The 12023-nt window shown below is 35.5% G+C and overlaps 1 protein-coding gene across 1 annotated transcript; it reads left to right on the top strand.

Annotated features, from left to right (window-relative positions):
• Window positions 1-1575: 1575 nt before the first annotated feature.
• Window positions 1576-12006, top strand: nos2b (nitric oxide synthase 2b, inducible). The gene is made up of 29 exons (XM_052575410.1): window positions 1576-1778; window positions 2057-2125; window positions 2205-2252; window positions 2343-2390; window positions 2472-2519; window positions 2595-2696; window positions 2930-3078; window positions 3286-3448; window positions 3534-3625; window positions 3730-3871; window positions 4052-4191; window positions 4871-5045; window positions 5126-5227; window positions 5450-5644; window positions 5797-5879; window positions 6045-6189; window positions 7061-7165; window positions 7378-7427; window positions 7512-7686; window positions 7782-7902; window positions 8158-8236; window positions 8397-8584; window positions 8666-8832; window positions 9740-9950; window positions 10078-10165; window positions 10255-10376; window positions 10484-10632; window positions 10916-11110; window positions 11264-12006. The coding sequence occupies exons 1-29, from the start codon at window positions 1725-1727 to the stop codon at window positions 11300-11302; spliced, it is 3444 nt and encodes a 1147-aa protein (XP_052431370.1). The 5' UTR covers window positions 1576-1724; the 3' UTR covers window positions 11303-12006.
• Window positions 12007-12023: the final 17 nt, after the last annotated feature.

The raw sequence follows: 12023 nt of genomic DNA, 5'->3' as shown, positions 1-12023 counted from the left end.
CCATGCTCTTACAGATATCAATTTTATGTTGTAACTGTATTTTGAAGTAGTACACTTGCATATTACATTTAATGTTTATTTTGTACATTTTAATGAAATGATAATTAATACATTTTAATATTTAATTTGTGTATTTTGGAGTTTTATCCCCAAAAATCTAAACATAATAATAATAGTAACTGGCAAACCTAGTTATTACAGTACCTACAATATTGCCACCAACCTTACCAAAAAGTAATTGAACAAACACAGCAGTAATTCTCGGAATATCTTTGACTTTATTGATAATTACTGGAAGCTTTCCTGTAACAATTAAGGTTCATGGCAGGTCAATCTTACAGAAATAAATTTTATGCTCTTACTGTATTTCGAAGTAGCTCTATCATATCAACATCATCGCTTGGGTGATAAACGCACAGTTAAGTAGTAAATGCAAGAGAAAATGCAATGTTATATTACGTTGAAACATCTTAAGTAATATTTTCTTGAAGGAAATGCGTTTCACTTTTAGCTGTGAAATCCGGTAATGTGGTTGCTATGTGTGACTTTCATTAGTTGCTAAACAAATAGATGTAAAGTTCATTGCAAAATGAAAAGTAGATCATTTAGAGTTCATAACAATGATGTCAATATGGGTGAACCCATGTACACTCCATTTTCTGCAATATTGGCCTGTTATTGCAAATAAATATAGTGCACAAGTGTGCATACTGAAAGTGAAAAAAGTATGAAGGCTGACAATAGGAATCCACTAATTGCTTTATAATTATAATATTTCTGCAGTTAACCTGTAAATTGACAGAAATTGCAGCTTTATTAAAAAACAGTGAAAATATAATATGATTCTTCTCATGCACAACATGTCTTAAAGTATTATTCATTGTTCCTTGAAAATAAAATACAGATCTCCATAAATCTTCATCAGACTAAAAGAAAACTCAAAGCTCTTAACTACTCTGACAAACATGCAATTTCTGTTAGAAAGTTTAATATCTGACATATTTTGAAGAGCTTTCATAATGAATAAAGAAGGAAGACTTTATATTCTCATGTGGATTTGGGAAATTCATAGAAGTCTTAAGAGCAGTGTGTGGTAATAAAAGAACTTACCGTTTTTCCCAGTTGCTCAGTAACATTTCAGCAACAATAACAAATATCTGAAAAAATAAACACTATACCATATTAGGCAAACCTCAAACCTATTTAAAACATGGATCTAAATCGAGTTTACTATGCATTTATTGTCTGTTCCTGTAACCCTATTATAAGATAATAGATATATATATAATGAGAACAGTTAAATGTTATACATGGGGAATTTGTGATGTGATGTACAGTAAATACATGAATCAATGGAATAAAAAAGTAAACTTTTTGAGTAAAATCTGTAAAAAAAAAAAAAAAAAAACATTTTGTTCATTCATTAATATCTTTTATTTCAAAGACTTATAATATTCGTAATATTTGAAATACAGATTTGGTTTTAGCAGAAAAGTCCAAATACCTTGTGAGGTGTGTTAATAGTTTCTCTTTCAATTCATCAAACTGAGTTTTATAGACGCCGGCGTATGAAGATTCCAGTGTGGGTGTAAGATTGTGACATTTGATAGGAACTGGTCAGACTGTAATTGGACTGCTGTCCCACCCTCCTTGAGGCACATTGCCCCGACCAGCACAACTCTTGACCTGCCCTCATCAGCAGACTCTGGGTCGAGTATATAAGCATGTCAAAGTGGGAAAGCTGCACACAACGTTGCAAACTGAGAAAAGACCTTAAGGTAAGAAAAAAAATGCAAATGTGTGTGTATTATCTATCTATCTATCTATCTATCTATCTATCTATCTATATATCTATCTATCTATCTATCTATCTATCTATCTATCTATCTATCTATCTATCTCTCTCTCCATATATATATATATATATATATATATATATATATGGAGAAATGCAATTTAAGTTCATAACAATGATGTCAATATGCAAATGTAATTGCATATACAGTTACATTGTATATGAAATTTAACTGTTTTTATTATTTTTTCAATATTTCAGGTAAAAATGGGTCACCAGGCCTCTAAAGCCAGCAAGAATGTAATACCGCACCAGACTAAACCGAATACGGTGAGCAAAACTTGAATTAACAGGAAATGCAGTGCCATACATGAAATGCAATATCCTTATATTATGTTGGTATGTTTAGCAATGGGAGAACAATAATGTAATACTGCAGCAGATTAAACCGAATACGGTAAGCAAAATGTAAATATACATTAAATGTAATGCCATAAATGAAATACAACTGTTAATTTCATTTACTATGTTCTGTTGGTGTGTCTAGCAATGGGAGAACAATAATGTAATACTACAGCAGATGAAACCGAATACGGTAAACAAAACTTGAATTTAAATAAAATGTGATATCATTAATGAAATGCGTTATTCTTACATTCTATTGGTTTTTGCCTAGCAATGGGAGAACAAGAACGTAAAACCACAGCAGATTACAAAAAATACGGTGAGCAAAACTGTGACATAAAATGCAGTGTTATAATGGAAATGCAGTCTCTTAACATTCTGATGCTATGCCTAGCAATGGGTGAACAAGGTGAATCAATGCCCATTTTCCAAGAAAGTGAAGAACTTCCAGGATGGGTCGTGCCATCAAGACACATTACATCATGGGGCGGTTAAGGTGAGTTATTTCTACATAATTATGAAATACTTTTTTTTATATATATATAAACAAATGCAGATCTGACTAATTTAAACACACTTAGCTAACCACAAACTTTTTTTTTTTTTTGTATAAAGTTCAAGTTTTTATAGAGGTGATTGTGTCATTTTAACCAATGTTATTTTGGCAGTTGCACAGAGTGATGAGTAATAAGGTAAAGAGTAATATTGAACTTTCCCCTTTTATTTCAGAGCCAGATTTGTATGTCTAATGTTTGTGAAGGCTCTATAATGACTCCAAAGGCTATGACGCGCTGTCCCTCCTCCACCCTGCCAAGCTCAGATGACATCCTTATGCAAGCTATTGACTTCATCAATCAGTACTACAAATCCTTTAAAAAGTAGGAAGCACCTATAGGGTCATAAAGCCAGCACAGAAATCGAAAGGGACATGTTTCCTCAAAATAGTCAGATGGGTTTTCAGTGGTTAATTCTAAGAGCGAGCTTATATTCTTGTTCTTTACTCTATTTTAATGACATAATAAATTGGCTTAATTCTGAAGATAGTAAAAGGTTGACTAGTTGACTGAATTATGTCTGTTATTCAGCCCAAAAGTCGAGGAGCATCTGTCTCGTTTGGAGGAAGTCGCGAAGGAAATAGAGGCCACTGGCTCATATCAGCTCACCACAAAAGAAGTGGAATTTGGGGCTAAGCAAGCATGGAGAAATGCACCCAGATGCATTGGCAGAATTCAGTGGGCTAATTTACAGGTAGTTTCTCTAGTTTGAACTAAAACACATATTAAGTGTGCAGTCATATAGGCTAGTTATATTTAGGTCTTTTTTTCCTGTGCAGCTGTTTGATGCACGTAAATGCAGAACTGCTGAGGATATGTTTCAGATGTTGTGCGATCATATTCAGTTTGCTACCAATGGAGGCAACCTGAGGTAAACCAAGAATGTGTTATGCCAGCTTTTTAATAATCCATCCATCTTGATTGTCTTTGCAAGTGGAACAAGATGTCACAATTAACTTTCTTTTATTTTGCCAGGTCTGCTATCACTGTGTTTCCTCAAAGAACTGATGGCCAACATGATTTCCGTGTATGGAATAGTCAACTGGTACGATACGCTGGCTATAAGATGACAGATGGTACAATAATAGGAGATCCTGCCAGTGTTGACTTCACAGAGGTAGATACTAGTTTCTGTTTTTTTATAAATAGATATTTTCAGATTTTTAAGATATTTTCTTCTAGATATTTTTCATAATGGGTGTTATTATATAATTAGTTTTTAAAAGTTTTAAGGTAGTTCATATATATGCCTCTGTCCATTTTACATCAAACTTTTAATCTTGTCATTTTGACACAGATTTGCATCCAGCTTGGATGGACACCAAACTACGGCCAGTTTGATGTGCTTCCACTGGTGTTACAAGCTAATGGAGAGGACCCTCAGTTTTTTGAAATTCCCCAACATTTAATTTTGGAAGTTCCCATGGAGCACCCACAGTAAGTGCCAATGGTTTTGCACTCCAGCCGAATAGAAAAACATGCTTGTAGTAGATTCAGTTGATTGATAACTCTCTAAACTATTGCATTACGTAACAATGCAGCAATGGATTTAATACAAAGACACAAAGTCAGACATTCAGTCTTGTAATGTGTGTTTCGAGTGCGATGTTGTTTACACAGACCACCAGAGCTCTTGACTGAAGTGCTCAGATTTCTGAAATGACTTGCAGTCTACTTGATTCCACATTAAATCTGTTTGCTTCTTGAAGAGAAAATTATTCAAGGCTTTTCCCTTTAAGAGCTTGCATTACAAGGACCTTTAAAATCAAATGCTCCTAGGCACTTAAAGATCAGGCTAGAATGGCAAAACCATTCAAACCTAAGACAGCCTGTCTCTATGCCACATTATTTCAGCCAGACATGAGGCCTAAAGTTATTCACTTTAGAAAGCTACCTAATTAGTTTAGTTAAGTACTATGCGAATTTGACTGAATTGCTAGTTGATGGAGCCATATTGGTGCAACCATGCAGAGCTATAAATGTAATGGATTTGCATCTGCAAAATAGATTATTTATATCTAAAGTATTGAATTCAATTACATGATCAAGGGTCCGTTGCAAAATATATGCCAATGCCTTTGCATAGCAGTAAAGTTGGTTGCATGCACTTCCTCAGGTACAAGTGGTTTAAGGATTTGAATCTCCGATGGTATGCATTGCCTGCAGTGGCCAACATGTTGCTGGAGATTGGTGGTCTTGAATTCCCAGCATGTCCTTTTAACGGTTGGTACTTGGGCACTGAGATTGGAGTGAGGGACTTCTGTGATACCCAACGCTACAATGTTCTTGAGGTGCTACAATATTTTCAATGTTACAGTAGAGAAGAAAATGTTTTTAGGTACTGATTTTCTTTTATTTTGTTTTCTTACAGCGGGTTGGCCGTCATATGGGTTTGGAGACACAAAAACTGTCCTCACTATGGAAGGATCAAGCTCTGGTGGCCATCAATGTCGCAGTGATGCACAGTTTTCAGGTAAAGTGGATTTAAATAGCAAGCAGTTATTAACACTTTGGTAAGAAAATTCGTTCAATGAGATTCATACAGAAATGTGATTTTTATAGAAATTTTAAGCATGAATGTCCACTCTGAAACCTAATCATTAGCAGGGCCTAAGATCTTAAAAAAATAACATACAATGAGATCATACAAATTTATTTCCAGTTTTTTTCACCTTTTTGTCTTACTGGCATACAGAAAAATAAGGTCACCATTACCGACCACCATTCTGCATCAGAGTCCTTCATGCAGCACATGGAGATGGAGGTGCGTCTGCGCGGAGGCTGTCCAGCCGATTGGGTCTGGCTGGTGCCACCAATGTCTGGATCTCTAACGCCTGTGTTCCACCAGGAAATGCTGAATTACATCCTGTCACCCTTTTTCTACTACCAGGTCAGTATCTCTTCCGCATTCATCAGAAAAGGTGCATTGCTGGAATATTATTGCCAGATTAGTGGCATGTAGCTGTGTGAAATATGATGATGCCCAAACAAACGTTTTGGGATGTTCTTGCCTTAATGTGTCTCGTCTGTTGCCATTTAAAGCCTGATCCATGGTTGACACACAAGTGGAAAGACAAGAAGAGAATGGAGAGGAGGCATGCAATCAGCTTCAAAGGATTGATCAGGTACCTCAATATCATGTTCACACTTCCTCAACCAGAACAACACAGTGCTGTTCTCTCAGAAGAGATCTGTCTGCAACAATGTAATGAATGCTTGAAAGGTTAGCTGTGAACATTTGGTGTGTAGCCAGTATGGCTAAAATTCTTGTTTTCTTTTCTCTCTTCTAGAGTAGTGCTCTTCTCTCAGACACTCATTAAATCAGCCCTGGCCAAGAGGGTGCGTTGCACTGTTCTCTACGCCACAGAAACAGGGAAATCACAGACTTTTGCTAAGAAACTAAACACCATGATGAATTGTGCATTCAGCTCCCGGGTAAGAGGACCATCACCCTTGATTCATATGTCATTTATTGCTCTCCTATGACTCAATTTGAGCATTATTACCCACACTTGGCTGGAAGTGGGCGTATGTGACACATTCTTAATAATATCACCCTCTATTAAAAGTGAAACTAGGAAATTGGTTCCTTGAGGTGCTAAGTCTACCTGATATGAACCTTAACATTACATTTGCAATTTATTTGGTGTTGATAAGTGTAAATTCTATATATTTTGTTTATATCCAATTTATGATCTGAATAATGTAGTATAATAAAAAATATAAATACAAAACTAATAGTCGCATGGATATATGTGTAGCAATAGCCAGCAATAAATTGGATGGGTCAAAATGATAGATTTTTATTTTATGCCAAAAATCATTAGGATATTAAGTAAATATCGTGTTCCTTGAAGATATTTTGTAAATTTACTACCGTAAATATATAAAAACTTAATTTTTGATCAGTAATATGCATTGCTTAAAACTTAATTTGGACAACTTCAAAGGCAATTTTCTCAATATTTTCTATCTTTTTTTTTTTTTTTTTTTTGCACCCTCAGATTCCAGATATTAAAATAGTTGTATCTCTGCTTAATGGTGTCATAACCTAACAAACCATACATCAGTGGAATGATTATTTATTATGCTATATTTTATTTGCTTATTTTATGATGTATAAATCTCAATAAAATAAAAAAACTGACCCTTATGACCGGATACAATAACTAATAAATCGTAAAAAAAAACAAAAAAAAAAAACACTAATCTGTTCAAACGAATAAACATACTCCCAGCTTGATCTTTGTCTTTTCAGCAAAAAAATGTACATTTGTAATATATTAATAATTTATAATTTACACAGGTCATTTGCATGGAGGACTACAACTTCAGTGAACTGGAGAAGGAAAGCCTCTTAATTGTTGTCACCAGCACTTTTGGCAATGGAGATTGTCCAGGAAATGGAGAGGTGTGGATATATTTATGCTCAGTGACCTTATAGTGATGCTAGTCATGAACTGTTATTATCACCTAACATAATTAGTGCAGAATTTACAATGTGTCAGAATGAAAAGGTCTTTAGGAAGAAACCATTTGCTTTTGCCGTGATTATTTGTACAGGGACCACAGTAACTAGAATGTGATTCTTGTTTGCTGACATGGTTTTTCTTCTCCTCTCAGAGTTTCAAGAAGCAGCTTCTCAGCCTGAAAAACCTCAGTAACAAAGTGAGGTTAGTATTTAAAATGCCTTACATTTATTTTCTCTCTACTCCTGGATAGAGAATGTTGTTTTAATTGTTTCTTCCCCCATTCAGGTACTGTGTGTTTGGTCTCGGCTCTCGAATGTACCCACAATTCTGTGCGTTCGCCCATGCAGTGGATGCTAGGTTAGCAGCGCTGGGAGCCATCCGTGTGTCCGCCACAGGAGAGGGAGATGAGCTGAACGGACAGGAGGAAGCTTTCTCAGTCTGGGCTTGCGCTGCCTTTAAGGTCTCAGTAATAAAATAAACATTGAGCATTCATTGTTTTCGGTACTTAAAACTGGTGAACGGTAAAACAATGAGATTGTTTTTCTGTATGTATAGGATGCATGCAAGGAGTTTAATATTCAAGGTCAGCTTCCAGGAAAAGAAGGTCTGGCAGATTCCTGGGATCCTCAGAGGCACAGAGTTCAGAATGACAGCTGTACACTTGACCGAATCACAGGTACATTTAGACCTATGTCCTTATAAAAACACATCATTTAGGGAGAAATTATGATCAAAACTTAATGAAACCTGAAGTAGTGGTCAACAAGGGAAGCAAAAATGCTATGTTGACTATGGAACTGCTTAATGACATTTAGAAATTTTACATCGAAATATGTAGATTAGCAATCATAAAAATCTGAGAATAATACTATTATCAGATTTATTTGCAATATTTCTGGAGTGATTATAATTATCTGGCCTGGTTTTACAGCTCTGTCAGCTCTCCATTCTAAAGCGGTGGTTCCCATGAAACTGAAGAGAAGACAGAATCTACAGAGCCCAAAGTCAAGGTTTGCTCTCAGATTAACTCGTATTCATGCATCTGTATTTCCATTAATAAAAATAGTAATAATAATAGTAATGTCTAGAAACAGGTGTATTGTTAAGTTGTACGTTTTGCCTTATTTGCTCAGAACACAGTATTAATTTGATTGTTTTACATGTTCTCAGTCGTTCTACAATATTGGTGGAGTTAGAGATGGATGGGAGTACAGAGACCTTAAACTTTGTCCCTGGAGACCATGTCGGGATTTTCCCAGGGAACTCACCTGAATTAGTAGCTGGCATCCTGAAGCATCTGCCCAATGCCCCTCCTATCAATCAGAGCCTACGCTTGGAATTCCTCAGTGCCTACCCCGGTACTGAACCATCTTACCTAATTACATAATGGAAGTCTTACACATGATAACGTAATGATACCTAATAATGCTGTCCTGCAGATGGTGAAAGGTGGCAGAGAGATGAACGGATACCACCATGTCCTCTTGCCCAAGCTCTTACCTACTATCTGGATGTCACCACCCCACCCTCACAAAGCCTCCTCCGCAAACTCTCAAAGATGGCAAAGCAGGAAGATCACAGACAGCGCCTGCTCGCATTAGCAACAGTAAGTCACTTTTTGACAATCACAAATGTTCCAAAACTATTGATGAGACTAGCCAACAATTTTTGTCTTTTAATGATTTTGTTAACTTTCAAAGTTTTTATTTTATTTTATTTTTAGGTAGTTTATATATATATATATATATATATATATATATATATATATATATATATATATATATATATATATATATACAGTATATATACTTTTCACAGAGCCAACTCATTACAGTCAGTATCCAGTATACAGTATACCGGTAACTGTTTGGAATCATTATTCTAGAAACTGGACTAGATTGGCTGAACTGTTGTGAGCTCACTAAAAAGAACTACTTTCTTACATTCAGTTTGCTGGAAATCAGACTACACTGCTCGCTGTATGTGTTTGATTCACTTTAAAGACCCAGCTCATAAGGGTCTTTTTTTTTTTAAGGATGGGCCTATACTGGTTGTGCTGTACGTTTTTGATTCACTAAAAATAACCGACTCATTTTGGGAATAGGTCCACACTGGATGCGCTGCTTGTTTTTGAGTTGCATTTGTTTTATTAACATTTTAAAAATGGTATCCTGAATACATGTGCGAGAACCAGTAACAGAACCAATGTCATTTTGTCCCAGTATTTTTTTTTTAATGGAACCAATTTGATTTTGCAATTTTGCAAGGCAACACTATATAATGTATTTGTGTATCATTGAAAAATCCAAAGCAGTGCGTCTGCTAAAGGTCCATTCTTTCATAGCATGTCCCATTATATTGAAAGTGACAATTTACATAATGGTTTATGAATGCTTATGAAGAAATTCATTTAGCTAATTTTTCATAAAAAAGGGCCATTGTGTGGAATTATCATGGGTTGTTTTGACTTTGTGTGTTGGTTAAATACATTCCAACTCATCCTTCCACTACAGGATTTCCAAGTCTACGCAACATGGAAGGAGTTCCACAAACCTACTTTCCTTGAGGTGCTAGAGGAGTTTTCCTCTCTGGAACTTTCTGCTGCCTTTCTCCTCAGCCAGCTGCCTGTACTGAAGCCACGCCTCTACTCCGTCAGCTCCTCCCCAGACCTCCACCCTCAAGAGCTCCACCTCACTGTGGCCGTGGTCAACTATTACACACAGGGTACAGGAAACCTGTGTTTGCCAGCAATCATTTATTAGTTGATACCTGAACAGTTGAACTCTCTACTAGACATAAAACTTCACTGAAGAAATGAATCTGTTGTTATCATATGTTCTGTTCTCTTTAGAGGGAAAAGGTCCACTGCATTTTGGGCTCTGTAGTACCTGGCTCAATACCATCAAAGAAGGAGACTTGGTGCCATGTTTCGTTCATAGGTACCCTTCATATTACATTCCTAAGATGTACAAGATCATTTTTTCTCTTCATAACTCACTAACTTGTTCCATTTATGCAACAATTCCAGCTCTGATGGATTCCATCTTCCATCCGACCCTAGTGCTCCCTGTATTCTTGTGGGAGTTGGGAGCGGCATTGCTCCCTTCCGTAGCTTTTGGCAACAGCAATTGCATGACATGAAAAAAACAGGTATAGAATTGTATCCCTTATCACATTCAAGTGGTTTCAAACAGTCCATTGAATTAGCTTGCCTCAAGTTTCTGAACCTCAAGTTGAAGTTGTGTTATTTCTTTAAGGTCTGAAAGGGAATCCAATGACACTCGTGTTCGGGTGTCGAGATTCAGATATTGATCATCTTTACAAAGAGGAGACTCTGGACATGAGAGATAATAGCACCCTGAGCAGCATTGTCACAGCTTACTCGAGACAAACTGGACAACCCAAGGTAGACACAAAAACTATTAATAAATTATTAATTATTTATATTTAATATGTATTTATTATTTAATAATATCTTATTATATATATATATATATAATATATATATTATATATATATATATATATATATATATATATATATATATATATTTATTATTATTTTTTTTTTTATTTTATTTTTTTTTTACTAAATAATTGTAGTTAGAACTAAAAAAAATCATTCTAAACAGCAGTTAACACTCTTTGGGGTTGTTGCTTACTCTTTTTTGTTCTCCACTCTTGGTCCAGGTTTATGTCCAAGACATCTTGCGAGAACAACTGAATGACAAGGTCTTTGAGGTTCTGCACCATAATCCAGGGCATCTGTATATTTGTGGAGGTATGAATATGGCCCATGATGTGGCTGCCACTATCAAGGAAATATTAGTCAGCCGACTGGGCATCACTCTTACTCAGGCTGAGGAATATCTGTCAAGGCTCAAGGTGAACCTTTAAATTGTTGACACATTTTATAGCTGCTTCAGATAATCATGTCTTACAACATTTATGCTCCTGTAAGGGCTCAGTTGTCGTGTCTGGTGAACTGTAATGATATATGGTCAATCATTTTACATGATTATGCTTTTTTTTTCACAGAATGAAAAGCGGTACCATGAAGACATCTTTGGATCTTAGTGCTTGAGATCACCTGGACCACCTCAAGCTTTTCCATATCCAAGCACACTTACTTGCAATTTTTTGATTTTCATACAGCTTCCAAAATAATGCCAAAACCTCTCTTAACTTAAAAACTACACAAATACACAACAGCAGTGTATTCAATTTCCATGCACCACCCTGATCGTCAGTAACTTTTGGAATGTACTCCTCAAATTATGGAGAAATATTAGCTTCTGCTATAAAAAAACTGTATTATTTACTGTATTATTCCTATTTGTTTGTTTTTTGGGAAGACTGGCCTACACTTCTTTAGAGTAGTGTTTTCGTGGCACACTAAGTGCAGGAACAATTATTTTGGAGCAATCTTTGTTTCCATGCTCAGAACAACTTCTATCTGAGGGCTTCAAAAGTCTGACCTTTAAAAGAGTTTACTTGTCACATATATGCTTATTTAATTAGTCATCTATAAAATGTGCAATACTGCTTTTTTTCCTCTCACCTTTTACTTTTTAAAACTATTGTTTATTTCTTCATTTAGATTTGAATATCACATTTTCAGTTTAGTTTCAGACTATAGTCTAGTCTTGACAAACTATACTCTCAGCTCAATGTTTATTGTTAATACTTTCTTTCTTTCAAGTGTTACATATACGTTTTGTATAAATCTTTAAGTGGATGTTCATGTTAAATACTGCATTTTGTAATAAACTGACTACTATCAAAACCACGGTAGCTG

The sequence above is a fragment of the Carassius gibelio genome, chromosome B15 (genome assembly GCF_023724105.1).
Source record: "Carassius gibelio isolate Cgi1373 ecotype wild population from Czech Republic chromosome B15, carGib1.2-hapl.c, whole genome shotgun sequence".
Taxonomy (NCBI): Eukaryota; Metazoa; Chordata; class Actinopteri; order Cypriniformes; family Cyprinidae; genus Carassius; species Carassius gibelio.
This window is presented reverse-complemented; position numbering and strand designations above follow the sequence as displayed.

Excerpts from the sequence above, each read along its gene's own strand:
- nos2b (XM_052575410.1), top strand. The coding sequence starts at position 1,725 with ATGTCAAAGTGGGAAAGCTGCACACAACGTTGCAAACTGAGAAAAGAC. Across the intron at positions 7,903-8,157 it reads TACACTTGACCGAATCACAG|CTCTGTCAGCTCTCCATTCT; the intron begins GTACATTTAGAC and ends CTGGTTTTACAG. Across the intron at positions 8,237-8,396 it reads CTACAGAGCCCAAAGTCAAG|TCGTTCTACAATATTGGTGG; the intron begins GTTTGCTCTCAG and ends ACATGTTCTCAG.